Source organism: Poecile atricapillus, chromosome 6, assembly GCF_030490865.1.
Source record: "Poecile atricapillus isolate bPoeAtr1 chromosome 6, bPoeAtr1.hap1, whole genome shotgun sequence".
NCBI classification, from domain to species: Eukaryota; Metazoa; Chordata; class Aves; order Passeriformes; family Paridae; genus Poecile; species Poecile atricapillus.
Window position 1 is genome coordinate 26,541,688 of NC_081254.1, and position 15,692 is coordinate 26,557,379.

At 45.0% G+C, this 15,692-nt stretch overlaps 1 protein-coding gene across 4 annotated transcripts in view; it reads right to left on the bottom strand.

Moving 5' to 3' along the window:
- The window catches only part of SH3PXD2A (SH3 and PX domains 2A), a 247,902-nt gene that overhangs the window by 162,212 nt on the left and 69,998 nt on the right, over nucleotides 1–15,692 (bottom strand). The window contains exon 1 of one of the 4 annotated variants that reach the window (XM_058841022.1): nucleotides 12,542–12,776. The exons of the other annotated variants lie outside the window; for them this stretch is intronic. Within the exon in view, the coding sequence (XP_058697005.1) occupies nucleotides 12,542–12,557 (16 nt within the window). The 5' untranslated portion in view covers nucleotides 12,558–12,776. Of the gene's footprint in view, nucleotides 1–12,541; nucleotides 12,777–15,692 lie in introns of those variants that run through there. 4 annotated transcript variants of the gene reach the window in all.

Below are 15,692 nucleotides of genomic sequence, written 5' to 3' on the forward strand. Positions count from 1 at the left end.
AACCCATTGTGCAGAGCAGATGTCCTGATGCTGATTCATCTCTACTTCTTGGAAAATCCCAACCTGTTTATGGTTCCAGTGGAAAAGGGGTGAGAAAGAGAGACTCAGAAAAGGTGATGGAAAATAAACGAGGAAACTAACACATCAGCTGGCACTGAGATAAAGAAAGTGGGTCCAGGTAGCAGGAAAAGATCTGTGTCTCTGGAATCCCTTAACTTTGCCATTAAGAAGCAGAACACAGAGTTACTCAATATTTCTTTAAGGCTGAAAGACTAAAGGAAAACAGGATGGCTTAAAGTAAAAAAGGAGTAATCGTATGACTGGAAACTATGAGTGCTCCTAGCCAAGCACCCAAAGGAACTGAGTAATGTTCATTAGTCAGTGACTTTATTGGTACTTGGGACTTTCAACTTCTGAGCAAGATTTAGACCAAGAAGATATTCTGGGGCATGCCACTCTATTTATGTTTGGATGGAATCCAGCCTCACCCTGCATAGTATTTTTCCATGCTGATTTAGGCAGAATCAATCCTCACTTTTTCCTTGTGCAGGGTAAGAGTGGGTCCCCTTCTTGGGATCAACATGGTGGAAATGCCACTTCCCAACCAGCAGCGTGAGGGCAGAGGGGATAGCTGAAGAGGAGTGGTTCTCTTGCAAAGAATTGGAAGATATTTTCCAAAGTATTTAGCCCCAGGGCAGAAACCCACTGTCTCAGACACAGTACAAACACAAGAGAGTCCCTGAGAACAATTTCTTCACAACCAAAATGCTAGGTTCCACTGTGGCTTTAGAATAAGTTAATAAATAGCAGGGAAGTGCCAAGAACCTGAATTAACACTGGGCACCTGTGTGAAACCTGTGCAAAAAGTCCAGGTCACGCCTCAAAATTACTTGACTGCAAGAAATACAGAGCATCAAATGCTGTCTGTTCAGTAGCTTGGTGATGCTATACTTGCCAGAGCAATGGTGGGCCAGATTCAACGGCTGCTAAGATCCTGTGAATGCGGGGATGGGTATAGAGAGAGAAGGAAAGTGGGAGCAGTGAACACCAGCAGAGAAATTTCTCAGGCACCCAAAAGCCCACAGGATGCAGAAGAACCTTCCACTGCACTCATCCACAAGACAGACAAAAGAGTACTTCCTGCTGAGTTACATAAAACCATGTGGCTGCAAATGGATTTGAAAGATTGGGCTTTCTCCTTTTAGACAGACAAGAAGGAGAAAATAGAAGTATTTCTTGCAACTGCTATAGTGATTGCTCTGTGACACGAGGCTTTCTGAATGCAGTATTCATACACGTACACTTGAAAGAGCACATGCAGCTGAGGGACTGGTGTTGTGGTGACTCAAATTATACTGGTGCCACTTACAAATCAGAGTGGTGCTGTCCAGAAATCATGAAGTTTTGATTAAAAACCAGAAGCAGCATAGGAAAATAATTATATTTCGACAAGTTTCTACTACTGGCTAGACTAAAATCCCTCTTTTTGAGGCTGAGATCTTACAACCACAAATTAATGACTCTTCACGTCCAGTTGCTACTCACTCTGAATTAATCTTCATCACAATATTTTCAGCGCGTGGCTCCAAAGAACCAAATCACAGAAACACAGCATGAGAACTCAAGAGACCAGCAAATCCATTACCTCCTTTCATGGTACAATCAACTCTACCAATGGCACCACTGGGGAAGTCTGTTTAACCTGTAGTTAGAGACCTCCAAAGTGGACAGTCCTCACCTCCTCAGGCCATCCAAAATCACCTCTCCAATGCACTATGATGAAGAAGGAGGATGCACATGCAGTACATCTAGGACATGAAGAAAAGTTTAGGTCTTACTCACCACCTTATATTATTATGCTATTTATCCAGGAAAAGTATCAGATGGATCTTTTTCACAGGTGTTTGTCTTATTCAGGAGGCAGGTTTTTGATTTTTTTCTGTGGATGACTGTTTTCCACATTGCTTATTTTAGCTCATATTTTATAAATTTTTGTTCATGTGCCAAGAGGGAAAGACAGGTGCATTTCAGATACTGCACTGGAGATTAATTTAATAACCGTTACTTGAAAAAGAGGGCATGAGCTTTTTGGAAATACAAAACCAAAGAATTTAACAAATTTCTGAAATTATGAGGACATACAGAACATCTTATTTTTAATGACATGCAGATCAGTCTCCTGCAGTTAGATTTTGAGACAGCTCAGCTGCCTGGGAGTGATTCAGGAAAGTCACTTCTGAGTCAGCTCAACCAGTCAGATTGCTTTAGATCATCTTAAAACCTCCAGGAAACCTGCATCAGTAACGAACCACAGCATAAACCCAGAGCCCCCAGTGAACCCCAGGCATTGCAAATGGGGAAAAGAAAAAAAAAAAAATTCTTGGCCCTTTCCAGCCATTACAGTAGGGAAACACTGCAGAAAGGGAAGCACATATTTCCAAATGGAAAAGCCATTAATGAGAACAGAGCCTGGCCCTAGGACTCGTACAGATCAGAACCAAACTGAGTGACAGCAGAGCTGGTGTCTCATTGCTGCAAGCAAGAAAGCAGCCTGGCTGTGCCATGAGATTAGAAACACATGGAGCATCAGTGAGCCCCTGGGGGACAGCAAACCATTCCAAGCCACAGATGAGAACAGGAAAAAAGAGATGACTGGGGAAGGGATAGTCTGACAGTCCATCACATGCTGGCATTGAGATGTACCCAAAGGACTTCAGAGAGGGACACAAACACCTGCAATGGCTGCTCTGCAGCACCACAAGAACCTGCCTGTGGCTCATGGGGCTGGGGAAGCCAAGAGAAGCTGGGTCCTTGGGCCAGAAACAAGCTACGTGCAAGGACAGAAGCAAGAGACAGAAGTTAATGAGACTGAAGAGGATTAGCCCCTCTCCCCAAGGGTCCACGGGTAAATACAGGTTTTCCTGCAAGCATACTGCCACTTGGGGTGACAGCTTTCCTTCCATTGTACTAAAATAGGTAACCAATTTGAAACAGAAGTCAAATTTCCAAACACATGCACAAACACACACCAGGAACACACTGACACTTCAGAAAACAGGAGTCAGGGTCAGATGACACTGGGGCTCTTCTGAAAATTTCCTGCTGGAGCCTTTCATACTGTAAAACTACCCTGCAATAATTTGAACACTCCAGGCAGAAAAGCCAGGTGCTTCCCTAGGTCAGCCTGAGACCTGCTCTTGAGATCTTTAATTTGCTCACCCAAAATAATCATGTTCTTGGGGAGGAGGATTTCACTGACTTCCCCAAGACACAGAAAAACACCAGTTTGTGACCCCCATATGCCAATGGGAGGTTCCCTGCCTGCATCAACCTCTGCTCACATGAAGCTCTGTTTTATGAGACTGAGAACATTGCTTTGAAGGAGGACAGAATGAGAATAAGGGTCTAGAAATCAGTCTGGAAGAGAAGTACTTGGCTCTCTGGACACCCTCTGTCCTACACCCATACTCTTCTAGTGTGGTACCAATGTCCAGAGAAATTCTGCCTTTGGCAGCCTAATCTAAAACAGACTCCTGTGGGAAACAGCTGGATACTAGGCTCCCAGAACCTCCACCCCTTAAAAATCCTACTGCAAAAATCACAGGTCACCCTGAGCTACTCCACCAAATGCCTCAGTGCTCTGATGCCCAAATTCTTATTCATTCCTTGCACCGACCACTCTCCTGTCCCCTAAGGCTGCAGTAGTGAGCCCTCCTCTCTTTATCACACTGCTGTGCACAGCAGCAGCCAAGAAACAGTTTTTCCTTTCCAAAAGAATTGATTCACCATCATATAGTCATTCACTCTCTGGTAATTAAAAATCTTAAGCTCCAACTCACACTTCTAAGCATTTGCTCATATGGGAGGAAAACTAACAAAAACAGTCAGAGGCATCACCAGAACCACCCCTGTGAAAGGCCTAATTCCCTATATTGCTTTAATTAAAAGTGGATGAATAGCAATCTCTCAGCCCAGAGACCTTTAAGAGAAATAAAGTCAATCTATAGGCTTATGAAAATAAAATGGGAGGATGGAAACAAACACAAAAATCCTGCCAGTTTTAGGGCTTACCAGAGGATTATAACATCTGGACTCTCTTTTCAAGGGGAGGTGAACCGAGAAATGGATCATGTAGAGAAGACACAACCACTCATTGAAGTGAGGATTCTGCACAGGGAGCTGTTGATGGGAGGAGCAGAAAGCTACAGAGAGGCAACAGCCTTGCCCACATATTTCTGTCTTCACAGCTGCCTGGAGGAACACTCCTATCTGCTGACACCACAGAACAAAGGATCTGGTTTAATTGCAAAAAAACAAAAACGGGCCCAGGGGAGAAAAATCCAAATAGATGATGAGTATAGCTGACCTCCAGTGAAACAGAGAACAAGTTGTGAGGAATAATCTAGTCCGTAAAAGCTTAAGTATTTATCATCACTCTTACAGCAAGAGACCACCCTGCTCCAGAGGACCTCTGCAAACAGATGTGAGCAAGGAGCCTTTTAACACAGCACCACCACCAATCAGGGCATAGGTAACTACAGAAGGACTTTACTGCTGTAGTATTGAGTGCTGTACAATGTTTTATGGAGTTATTCTTCTATTGCATGGGGAGACATGGCAATTCTTGTTTGTCTCTCTTCTTCCCCAGTACAATATATCCAGAGAGGCTGGAGGTAGATTTGGACCCCATTTATTCTACTTGAGCCCCCAGATCTTCTATTTCCTATTTGTAAAGAACTTCTGGCAGTGGGGAAAACTAGTGAGACATCTTGGGCAGAATTAGTAACTAAATATGGGCCTAACTGGTGATTCCCAAGTTCACACCATGTAGTAGTGGGGCAGAGAGAAATTGAAACCAAGCCCTCAAAGTGTGCTCCAGCTCTGCTCACCTTGTCCCATGTGCTCAGGGTAAGCCTCCGTAGTAGTGAGTGCAGGACACCATCTCAGGCTTTGCCACAGCAATGTCAACACAGGCATGCACACAGTGAACCAAACTCAATTCCTTTTCCACTTGGGCCAGAGAAAATGAAAACCTTGTGAAAGTCACTTTGTCTTAGAAGGAAAGCAAGTTTACTTTGCATAGCTTTATTACAACTTAGCCTTCTTATCAGTTTGATTTCATTCTTAAATCATTTTAAACCCTAGCATCATATAATCTGGCAGCTCCAGTGATGAGTTTTACACAGAAAAACATAGGGAGAAGTTCTTCAAAAGCACTCAGACCTGCTGTGACCACTCCTGCTGAAGTCAACAGTAAATCCAATGATACCACTGCGAGCAGAGGTCAAGGCTGAGCAGGCTTGACACTAGAGAAACTTATGGGTGGGATTTTCAATCTCTTCAAAACTGATTACTAATAACAAAGTATAGTAAAAGTAAAGAGCTAAGTTGTGACCCTGAAAATATTTACATATGTGCCTAGCTCACAGATTGTAAGTAATTACAGGAGGCCTGAATTCACTCACTTTCTTTAATGAAAGCCAGGAATAAGAGCCCAGATGCGTGGAAAACCTTGGTCACAGAGAGGGTCAGTTACAATGATTTTAGTGGAATTACTCATGCTCTTTCACCAGAGGCATGCACACAGCAAGACTTCTTAGAAACACCAGGATCTTCCCAAACCCTCAGCCACACACGGACATGCAAACACACCAAATGTGAGATGGGACTTTTTGGACTGTGATGGTGCTGGATAACAGCATTAAAATCCACTCTCTTCTAATTACTGTAGCAGAACTTAGACCAGAAAATGAAGGCTAGTCAAGAAAAACTGGAGGGCTGTGTGTGTTTTATTATTTGTGCAATTCTGACATTGTGGCATGAACTAACCTAACTTCAAAGGATGAAACATCATTATTACAAAGCATTGCATTGAGTATAACCATTTCCAGGCTATTATGCAAGCCCAACTGAAACAATAATATGGGTACAGGATTATTCTTGTTCTCTATTAATCCCAAGAGGAAGAGAGGTGTGACTTATTTTCTCATCCTGACAAATCATCTCAAGACACTGCTGAATCAGACATGTTTGCAGCTTAAGAGGAAATAAGTAAAAATGTTCAGCTTCTATTACTAAGTTTGAGGATTCATTAACAGGAATGTAAAACTAAACTTCATTTAAATCCCCTCATTGTTCACCATATAAATCCTTAGAGTGTGTAGTTACACTGGAATGAAAAAAAACAAAACAAAACAAAAAAGATTTAGAGGAGGTGACCTTCCCAGCTATTCGTTTCCAGGCAGTTTCACTCCCAGGTTCCTGCACAATACAGCAGTCTTCCCTGCAAATGTTTCAGGGGAAATGCTTTACTTGCATAAAGGCTGCAACTGTTCCCACTGAAGTGAAGCTGTAAAACTATTGCAGTTGAACCAAAACCTGATAACAGCTTAATGGCAAAAAGCAATATTTGGACTAAATTGAGCCTGATCATATCACTCTAAAGTTCTTTTCCAAGTTAAAAGGCTTTTATTTATAGTCTTTACTTACACCCAAGAGACTTTGACATATTTTAACTAACCTGCCTTCCTTGTCTTCTTAACCTTGGTCCCTTTCCAAGAAAAAAGATGTCATCTGACCACGAACAGGGTTTGATTTCCAGCAGCAGAATTACCCACAACAAATCCCTTGTGTTTACTCACTGAGTGATGGTGCATGTTCTGGGGAGTGAGCTTAGCCAGTATTTCCTTGATGAAAGGGGCGGAGGGCAACAGGCTGGAGTTACCTCTCCTACCACATCAACCACTTCCATGAAACAAATCTTTGAATCCCACCTATTCTAACTCTTCTGGTTTCACAGACAGCTCTGAGAGCAAACTACAGCAAGACACACCAGTGGATTGTTGTCACTCCCACTGGGATTCACTGAACCTCGTCACACACGTCACCCCAGTCACCTCAGGCTGCTGCACTGCAGAAACAAGGCTTAGACTAAGCAATCCTGGCTGCAAACACAAACTGGACGAAGCAAAGCACACCACAGCCTTCCCTTCACCTGCTGGGTACACACAGGAGGCACTTCAGAAATGCCCCAGTGGTCAGATACCACTGCAGCAACCACCACAGCCAAGGGGGGGCTAATGCAAGGACAACTTAGCAGTATTTAAAGACAAAAGAGAGTCGATTTACCCCCTCTTTTACAGGATGGAAGAAATAACATTTTTGTCAAGAGTGAGGGAAAGAAACTTAAAACAAGTATTATATCAGGTTGAACAATGCTATGACCAAGGAAAGCTTTTTCCTGTCGCTGAGGGTCCTTTTTTTCACTTGTGTCCAAGAGTCTTTTCAATCAGATCTAGTGATGTGCCGCCGAGTGCCTCCTTTGCTCACAACATAGCTCATATCTGCTCCAGACCTGGCTGGTGGCAGCCATGTGATGTGGGGATGGCATCGCACAAGATGCTGCAGGCTCCAGATCCTGGACACCTCAACTGCCTGCAGCAGCATTACCCTGAAACGCTTTGTGCCTTCATTTACCAAACACCCTTTCCATGGCTGCTCTGCTCTCTGGGAAGGAGCAGGGGTACCGGTTACCTCACTAACAGGGGCAACTCATGACCTTGGCTTTGTTAGACTTTTTTAGACAAAGAAATGGGAAAGGAGGCCCAGGAAGGTGATTCCAGCAAGCACATCCCTGGCTGTGTGAGGCAGCAGGGAGCAGGTGGGTCAGGCAGGGAAGTATCATACTCCAGCAGAGCAGCTTTTGCTTGGCACACAGTGTCCTCCTTCCAGCTGCAGGCAGCCCACTGGTGGCTCCCCCAGCCCCTGTCACCGTGTGCCAGAGCCAGAGCAAGCAACCCCTTCTTCTCCCAGACCCTGGAAGAAGATGGTGGTTGAGGCATTGTGCAAGAGTAAATATTTACATAGCCAGGGCCTTCCTTCCCCTGCCCTGTATTTTCTCCCCTTCTTAGAATGTCACAGATCAGCTGTTTCCATAATGGTGCAGGAAATGAGTTCCCTGCTGGCTGGCAGCTTAACACTCACGTGTGCTGGGTCTACTGTAGCTGCACCACTCACCTCTGCTGCTGGCCCCTGCATCCACCCAGAGTCTTCAGAGGATACGGCCAGAGGGGAAATGGGACAGTCAGGGACATGGCCACCGAGCTGCCTGTGACTGTGGCAGTCCTTCTGACAGCTGCAGCTTAGAGGAACCCCTGTTCCCTGGTCCACAGGTCAGATCAGGATCCCGGGAGACCTGACACTCTGTTTATGCTGCTTCAGAGCAAACATTCAAACCAGACTAACAGCGTTTCCTGCCTGCACACAGCGGCGAGCGCACTCAGGAAATTCAGGCGTATTTCAAGCTTGCGACTTCTTCTTTGTTCTTCAGACAAAGCCTCGTTCACTGGAGATGTTGCTAAAAGGATTATTATCTATAGAAGACTTATTCTCCCAAGAGGAAATCTGCTAAACACACAAATCTGCATTTGCTGTGTTTTGTAGGAGGCGGGATTAATACAGGAACATTCTTCCTTCTGCTCTCCACATCTAACGATTTAAATAGACCGGCCATGACGACATTGCCCACTGGGAATAGGCCCAAATGCCTTTCTCCTGTACTCTGGTCTGATGGTTTTACTCCTTGCCTGAGACGGTACCAAACTACCCAGCATTTGGTGAGAAGAGTTGGAAGCATTTGGTGGGAATCACATCTAACAGTGCAGTCAATGAAAAAGTGAAGTGTGTCCACCAGCCCAAAAACCAATAAAATCCCATTGTGGGCAAACCACATTGTAAATGTTTTGCTTGTTCCAGGTCAGCCCTGTGCTGTTCAGAGCTCTGAATACAAGAAGCACCCAGCAAGCCTGAACTTGCTGATACTTAGGATGTACAAGCAGAAGGAATGTAATTTTCTTCTCTTTATACAGAGGTGGCAAAGCCCTGATAGAAAATGACATGGTGGAAGTGCTTAATTTCAGACCCATGGAAATTTGAGGGCAAACCTTAATTACCTCAATCCTGCATCCAAGTCTGGGGCCTGTATTAGCACCTCTCTGAATGGAAGAAGCTCAAGAGGATTGAATTTCCCACTTCTAGGATTTACCTTCCTTTTCTCTCCTCATCTACCTACTCCTGGTTTCCTCTTTCTTATTCCCATGTTATTTCCTTCTCTCTACCTCAGCTTTCCCTTTAAATGGGACTAAACTCTAAAAAAGAAACCCCACAGGGGAGTAGACACTGCCATGGGTTATTTCATTATAGTGAAAATAGATTAACTTTGGCAAATCCCTGCCTGCAGTATCCCCTCACTCTGCTCCTGAGTATAAAGATCCCCTTAAGAGTAACGACAATGTTCATGAGAGCCTGGAAAAAACTGCACTGTGGAGCAAGGAGGTCTGCAAACACACCACACTAGAGAACATCACCACCTAAAAAGCTCAGTAGATAGAGAAATTAAAGCAGGAGAAATCAAGCAGCTAATTCCCAGGTTCATTGTTTCCAATCTACAGGAAAAAAAATAATCACAACCTATTTTAAGCATGTGAGTGTATAAATAAATCAGCTGGCCCAGCCAAAAGTCAAAGTGGGCTGAAAACATATCCCAGCATAGGTCTAGACTATTACTTAGCTGTGAATCTCAGCTGGGCTCTTCCCTCCTGTATTGCCTGAACAAAACAAAGACAAGATTAGGTAGATAAGTAATATCCAGAGGGAATATCCAGGGCCTGTGGGGCTGCAAAGCCATCCAAGTCCCTGGCAAGCTTGACTACTGTGTTAAAAAGCACTTTCATTGTATGGGCCATTTGTTGATGGATTGTGGGAAAAAGTCAGATTTCAGACCAGAGAGGAAGACAAGCGAACCCTTATATAAAGTCACCCTCTCCCCAGTCTGTGGGTTGAATGCAGAATGCTCTCAGACTTGCTACATACCACCCACTTTAGATTACAGACTTGCAGAGTTATTTTTAAAAAGTAATTATAGTAGTAGAGGGCACACTCATCTGGAACGGCTGCCTGAGGAAACGACAAGCCCAATGCAATTCAAACTGCTTTTCAAGTCTATAATCGTGTTTATTTATTGCCTTTTAAAATAAGAATCAAAATCCAACTAATTTCTGAGTAAAAACGTCTGTATATTTCCCCAAGGAGTCCAGGCAGCTAGACTACACTGAAAACCTTCCCTAGCCTTTCAGTCTAGCATCCAGAGCTGCAGAAAAAATAAATAACCCCCATTAGCTCTGGATTCAAGGAAACCCAGACCCAAATCCCTTTTCATTCTTTATTTTCATTAGAAATTGTGGCTTGATCATTACAAAATCCTCATCAGCAGATTCAAGTGGTCTAATGAGAAGCACAACATGTTTTGCATATGCTGACTTCTGCCCAGAGGTAGTTTCTGGTTGAGCAAAACATGAGTGTTGCTTCTCACACACAACCTGTGTGAGAAGAGTGGGTTTACGAGCTCCAGAACAATATTCCATAGCTTTTTTCTATTCCAGCTCTTCATTTCAGCTGTCATCTGGCAGATTTTGGATTTGTATGCTGAGAAAGGACCCAGAAGAGACTGAAAGAAGAGGACCAGGTACTTGGGCAGATACCAGCATTATTTTTTCCCACTCTTCCTTCCTTTTGTAATGGAATCAGACCCTTGATTCATGCCCTGTAAATGCCCAAAGACCTTCAGAAGTCCTGTCCTGCGAAACAGCATGCAAAGCCAGCAGCCCCCTGCACTCCAGTCTGGGGGGCTCCTTACAGCTCCCTCCTCAGTGGGCAGCTCTGAAAGCTGGCGCTGGCCATGGCTTTCCACAGCTTTTTCAATAGGCAGCAGCCTTAGGGCATCCTATGACCTCATACTTGACGACTTGTCTTTCAAACAGAAAACACTTAAACCCTAAAAATATCTCCACAGAGACTAAAGAAAAGAATACGCCTGTTCCCCTCAAAATCATCAATCCTCTTGCCGCCCGGCTGAGGGGCAGCCGCTTCCTCCCGGCAGCCCCTGCTTTCCCTTCAAGCCCAGGGCCGACAGGAAATCCATTCTCCTCTTGTGAGAGACAGGAGATTAATTTTCCACAATAGCTCTCCTAGCAAGGCAGAAAATAGAAAGACACAATAGAAACTGTGAACTCAAACAATAGGAGCTGCTGAAGGGCAGCTCACCAGAAGCTCTGCATCACCCAAGTTCTAAATAAGCTGGAGTGGAAAGAAGCCAGGGACCCGTTAGCTGTCTTGCTAACACAATATCCAGGCTCAAATGTAAGCTGGTTTTAAACCTGGAAGTACTCTCCCCTTTCGGAGAAGAGGCAGGAAAATGTAAAATACATATATTAAAATGAAATAGCACTGCATTATAGAATGGCCCCCAAAAAGATTTCCATAGCTCTTCGAGCCCACAGTATCTCATGCCACAGTGCCATGGGTCACCTCTCTGACCTCTGGTAGCTCCTCAGAGATTGGGACAGGGGACTGCAATGATGCCTTATTGCAGGTGGTGGAAGGGGATGGAGACAGCCCCTCCTTCTTCTGGAATTTGTTGCATTATATTTAGAAAAGCACAGCAGAACATCTTCATTATTGATGTTACACAGGTAAGGCTCAGCAAACCAGACATCTGAGACTCTGCAGTGTGTGTGTCTATCATACCTGTAAGACTACCCCTGCATATTAATGGAACACTCTTTCAAATAACTTAATTCATATTTTAATCTAAAACATAAGACATGCCTTGATAAAGGGAATTTTAATCTTTTAGAGAGAATCTGATCTCTCGGGTTTTTTTAATCTTTATGCTACTTTTTGACTGGCTTTGAAATGCTGCAACACTTCATTTCTGAGTAGGTCAGGAATGAAATTCTGAGGAATTCAAAATTATTAAAAAAAAAAAAGTTTCAACCTCTTACTAATAACTTGCTGCCCTGGCTTAGACTGATGAAGGACAGAATACTCAAAAAATAAAAAGAAATCTAAAATTTGCACATAAAATACAGCTAAGAATTAGGACAGGAATGCATTTCCTTTTAAATGCTCAGCTAGCAACCTGCTCTCCAAGGGAGAAAATAGCCCGCAATAAAAATATCTCTAAAAGTTCTAAGGTTCCTCCTTGTCCAGTGTGTGCCTTACAGTCATCATCTCCTCGCCTCCCAAGGTGGGCAGAATAGATGTTGAAAGCACTTTCCATGCACTGTACCCTGCTGAAATGCAGCACCTTTGACAAAATTATACATGGCCAAATCCTAATTTTGCTGATGCTGGTCCCGATTTACACAGGTAGAACATGAATGGCTGGATCTGAGGGTCACTGCGCTGCTGGCCGTGTGAGGAGGAACCCATCATCTCTGCTCCAGCACATGATCTCTGAACAAAACAATGCTTCTCCCCCAGCCCGGAGCAAAACAAAAGGCGAAAAGCTGGAATATACAAAGGTGAGAGGAAAACAAAAACAAATCCTGCTCTCCTCACCGTGAACAAAACTCTGCTGTTGCAAACCTTAGTGAAGCCCTTTTCCTCAACCTCGTCTTACCAAAGAGACAACACTGGAAAGGGGAGGGGGTAAAGCCAAACCCAGCACCTCAAAGCGAAACCAAAATGCAGACATAAGCACCTGGGATGCAGCTCATCGGCAGATCTCCTTCCCCACTGCAGCCCGGGAGTGGCAGAAACAGAGGTGAGGAAGGTCCCAGCCGGCATTGGCGAGAGGTTATTCCCCATCCTCCTGCATTGTGCAAAGCGGGGAGGCTCCCGCGGCAGCCCCAGGTGTCTGGGCGGTGCTGGGCCGCGCCCTCTCCGGGCCGGCCTCTCCCTTCCCGCGGCCCTCCTGACTCACACGGCTCTGCCCTCAGCTGGGCCCGCTCCTCCGACTCCGCTGCAGGAACAGCCTCCAGCAAACCTCAGCCTGGGACCGACTGGGGCTTCTCTGGGGAACCGGGAGCCTTGCCCAGAGATTAGGCAGTCAGGCGAAGCCCTCCAGGCAGGGATCAGCTCACCCGACTCCCACCCACTGTTCCAGGCAGGAGCAACTCGCCACAGCTCTGAAGCAGGAAACAGGGCCGAACTCGCACTACCAGCAGGGATCTCTGCCGCCCTGAATTTGCTGCCTGTCCTAAAAAAGCCTCAGCAGGCACACTGTGTGCTCCAGCTACCGACGAAGGAGAAAGTCCCAGAGATGGTGCCGGAGTGTTTCTCTTCTCAGGGGCAGAGCAGGTCAGCGGGGCACAGCGAGGTGACAGCAGCTGGGTGACATCTCATCCCCCGTGCTGGCATCCCTCCCAGTGCCCTGGGACACAGCCACCAAGCTACACTGGCAGCACGTGCCCCAGAATGGATCTTTGGATACATGGATCCTCTTTCCTCACCTTAGTCAAGGGAGGAGGAAAACCTGAGTGGGAAAAAAAGGAAGAGAGGAGTTGCCTCTCTGGTAGAGGCTCCATGCACTGGAGGCAGGGACTGGAGCCAGGCTGGGGTGTTGCTCCTCCAGCTTCCTGACCAAGCTGGTAGGGCAGCCTGCACTGATCATCCTGCTCCCCTGGGATAGGACTCAGCTTCCTAAGAGTTAGGTAAACCAGGCACACAAAGAAGTCTTCTTGAACAGGATGTCTCCCTCTCCAGGCAGCATGGAAGCTGCAGAGCAGACACCCAGTGAAGATTTTCCCCTTCTGGCACATCCTATGCAAAAACTTCCTGTTTCTTTAGTGGAGGTCAAAAGTGGTTTGAAGTCCGGCAGGGATCAAGCTAGAATCTGTGTGGGAAATGCAAGGGGCTGCCATCATCAATGGCCAGCCCTCCATGCCATGGCAAGCCCAAGCCTCTCTCCAAAGCAGGGATCTGCAGCCCAGCATGACACAATGATTTCATGCCATGCAGTGCGTTTTCCACAGGGCTGCACTTTGGAACACACAGTGGAGCAAGACGAGCTGACATGCCTCCAACTTTGTCTCCAGATGGCTCTCCCACTTAGTGCCAAGAGAAATGAAAAACAATGCAAGTCCTGGAGTCTTGGGTCAACCACTGCAAAACTGTTAATCCCAGAGTTGCATCGCCCTGTCTCTGCAATTTCATTTGCCACTGTGGTCTCCAGAAGCTCAGGAGACGAGTCTTCTCCTTCCAGCTGAAATTCCTTCATTAATTACCTCAAGATCCCTGAAAAGAGGAGCCCAAATCCATAAACCCTTTGCTCTGCTGACGCAGCTGTAAAAGTACCTGGCAGGCAGGGAGCAAAACTACTTATCCACACACCAAAGATCATTCTTCAGTTATAAAGTAGGAGAGGTGATGGAGAAATCAGTGTATTGCAAATGGGCTCAACCAACAGCCACACTGGTACATTCAAACAGCACTTTCCATTCATGTCTTCTTAGAGCAACAAACTGTCTTCACTCTAGAGGGGTTTTTGCATCAAATTTTATTCTGACTCTTCCACAGTCTCCCTCCAAACAAAAATAATCATACCACCAGCTACAAAATTTCTCTCTGGCCAATCCACAGAGTTTCTCATGCAGTTTTCTTCTGCACAACCCCTCCCGATGCAGGATTTTCCAATAGTAAAAAGGGAAATCAAAAAGAAGAATGGAAAAAACTCATGGGAAGAAGATAAAATGAGGAAAGGAGACAAAAATATCACTTTTGCCCTCTCAGTATGGTTAAAAAAAAATAAAAAAAATTGAAGGCAAGGAAGTCACTCTCAAAAAGTAAAACAAAACTAGAAAACTGTACACAGGACATTTTCTACAGGACTACCTGGCACTGTTTATAATTTCCTTGCATCTCTTCATGGCACTGAAAGGTGTTGACTCCTTATTTGTGTAAGGGAGAAGTGATGGGAAATATATTTGAAAAAAAAAATTGATGAAAATAAGATAAAGGTGTCTGGAGAAAAGAAGAACTGAACTTTCCTGCTGCTGAACCCAGTATGGTCTGTCCTTCTAGGAGCAAGGCTCTGAACCCCATTACATTTTCCTTGGTTTTATAGGTAAAAGGTTTCCAGCACAGTCAAGCACTATTATTTCGGGAGAGCACCGACACATGGGAGCTGAAGGATGGAATATGCCAAATTTCTAATCCAGAGCTGATGGGGGGATTTGTCCTACCCTGCAGGTGGCACAGCAAACCCCGGGCACTCAGAACCCAGCATGCAGAGCCACTCCAGCTTGGTTGAGTTGGACCCACCGTAAGCAAGCAGGACCATGACATCTTCATAAAGTAGGATTTAAGTACAAACATCTGCCTTGCCATTTTTTAATTAAGAGAGTTTATAGCTAGGTATTCATTTCCGTAATCCATGGCTCCAGCTGCAGAAATGCCATGCGTATTCTAATTTTGGCAGCTAGTTTATTTAACGGAGTTTGACAATGTTTGACATTTAGCTGAGTCACCTTGTTCCTGGGTAAAGCAACAAGGGCTGTTCAGCAGTTCAACAAGAAAGAGGCAGAGATTCGATATCAAAAGTAGAACATATATCACAGAAATTTTAAATGAAATACAGCTGAGGTCTATTCTATTATGGCAGCTTCTCTCTTTGGGACACTAAGTCAACCCAAATGTTTTCCAGATATAACTCTTCCCCTCAAGGACATGTGGCACTACCATCTCCCTCATGTTCCCGGAGGGTGGGAAGAGTAGGAAGTGTTGTAATGGGCATATGGGGTTTATCTCACCCTCTGCAAATATCACGCACCCATATATCAGAACATCCATCATTACAATCTGCATAAAGGCTGAGAAGCAGCCACCTGCACTCAACCAACACTTTTCTAGGA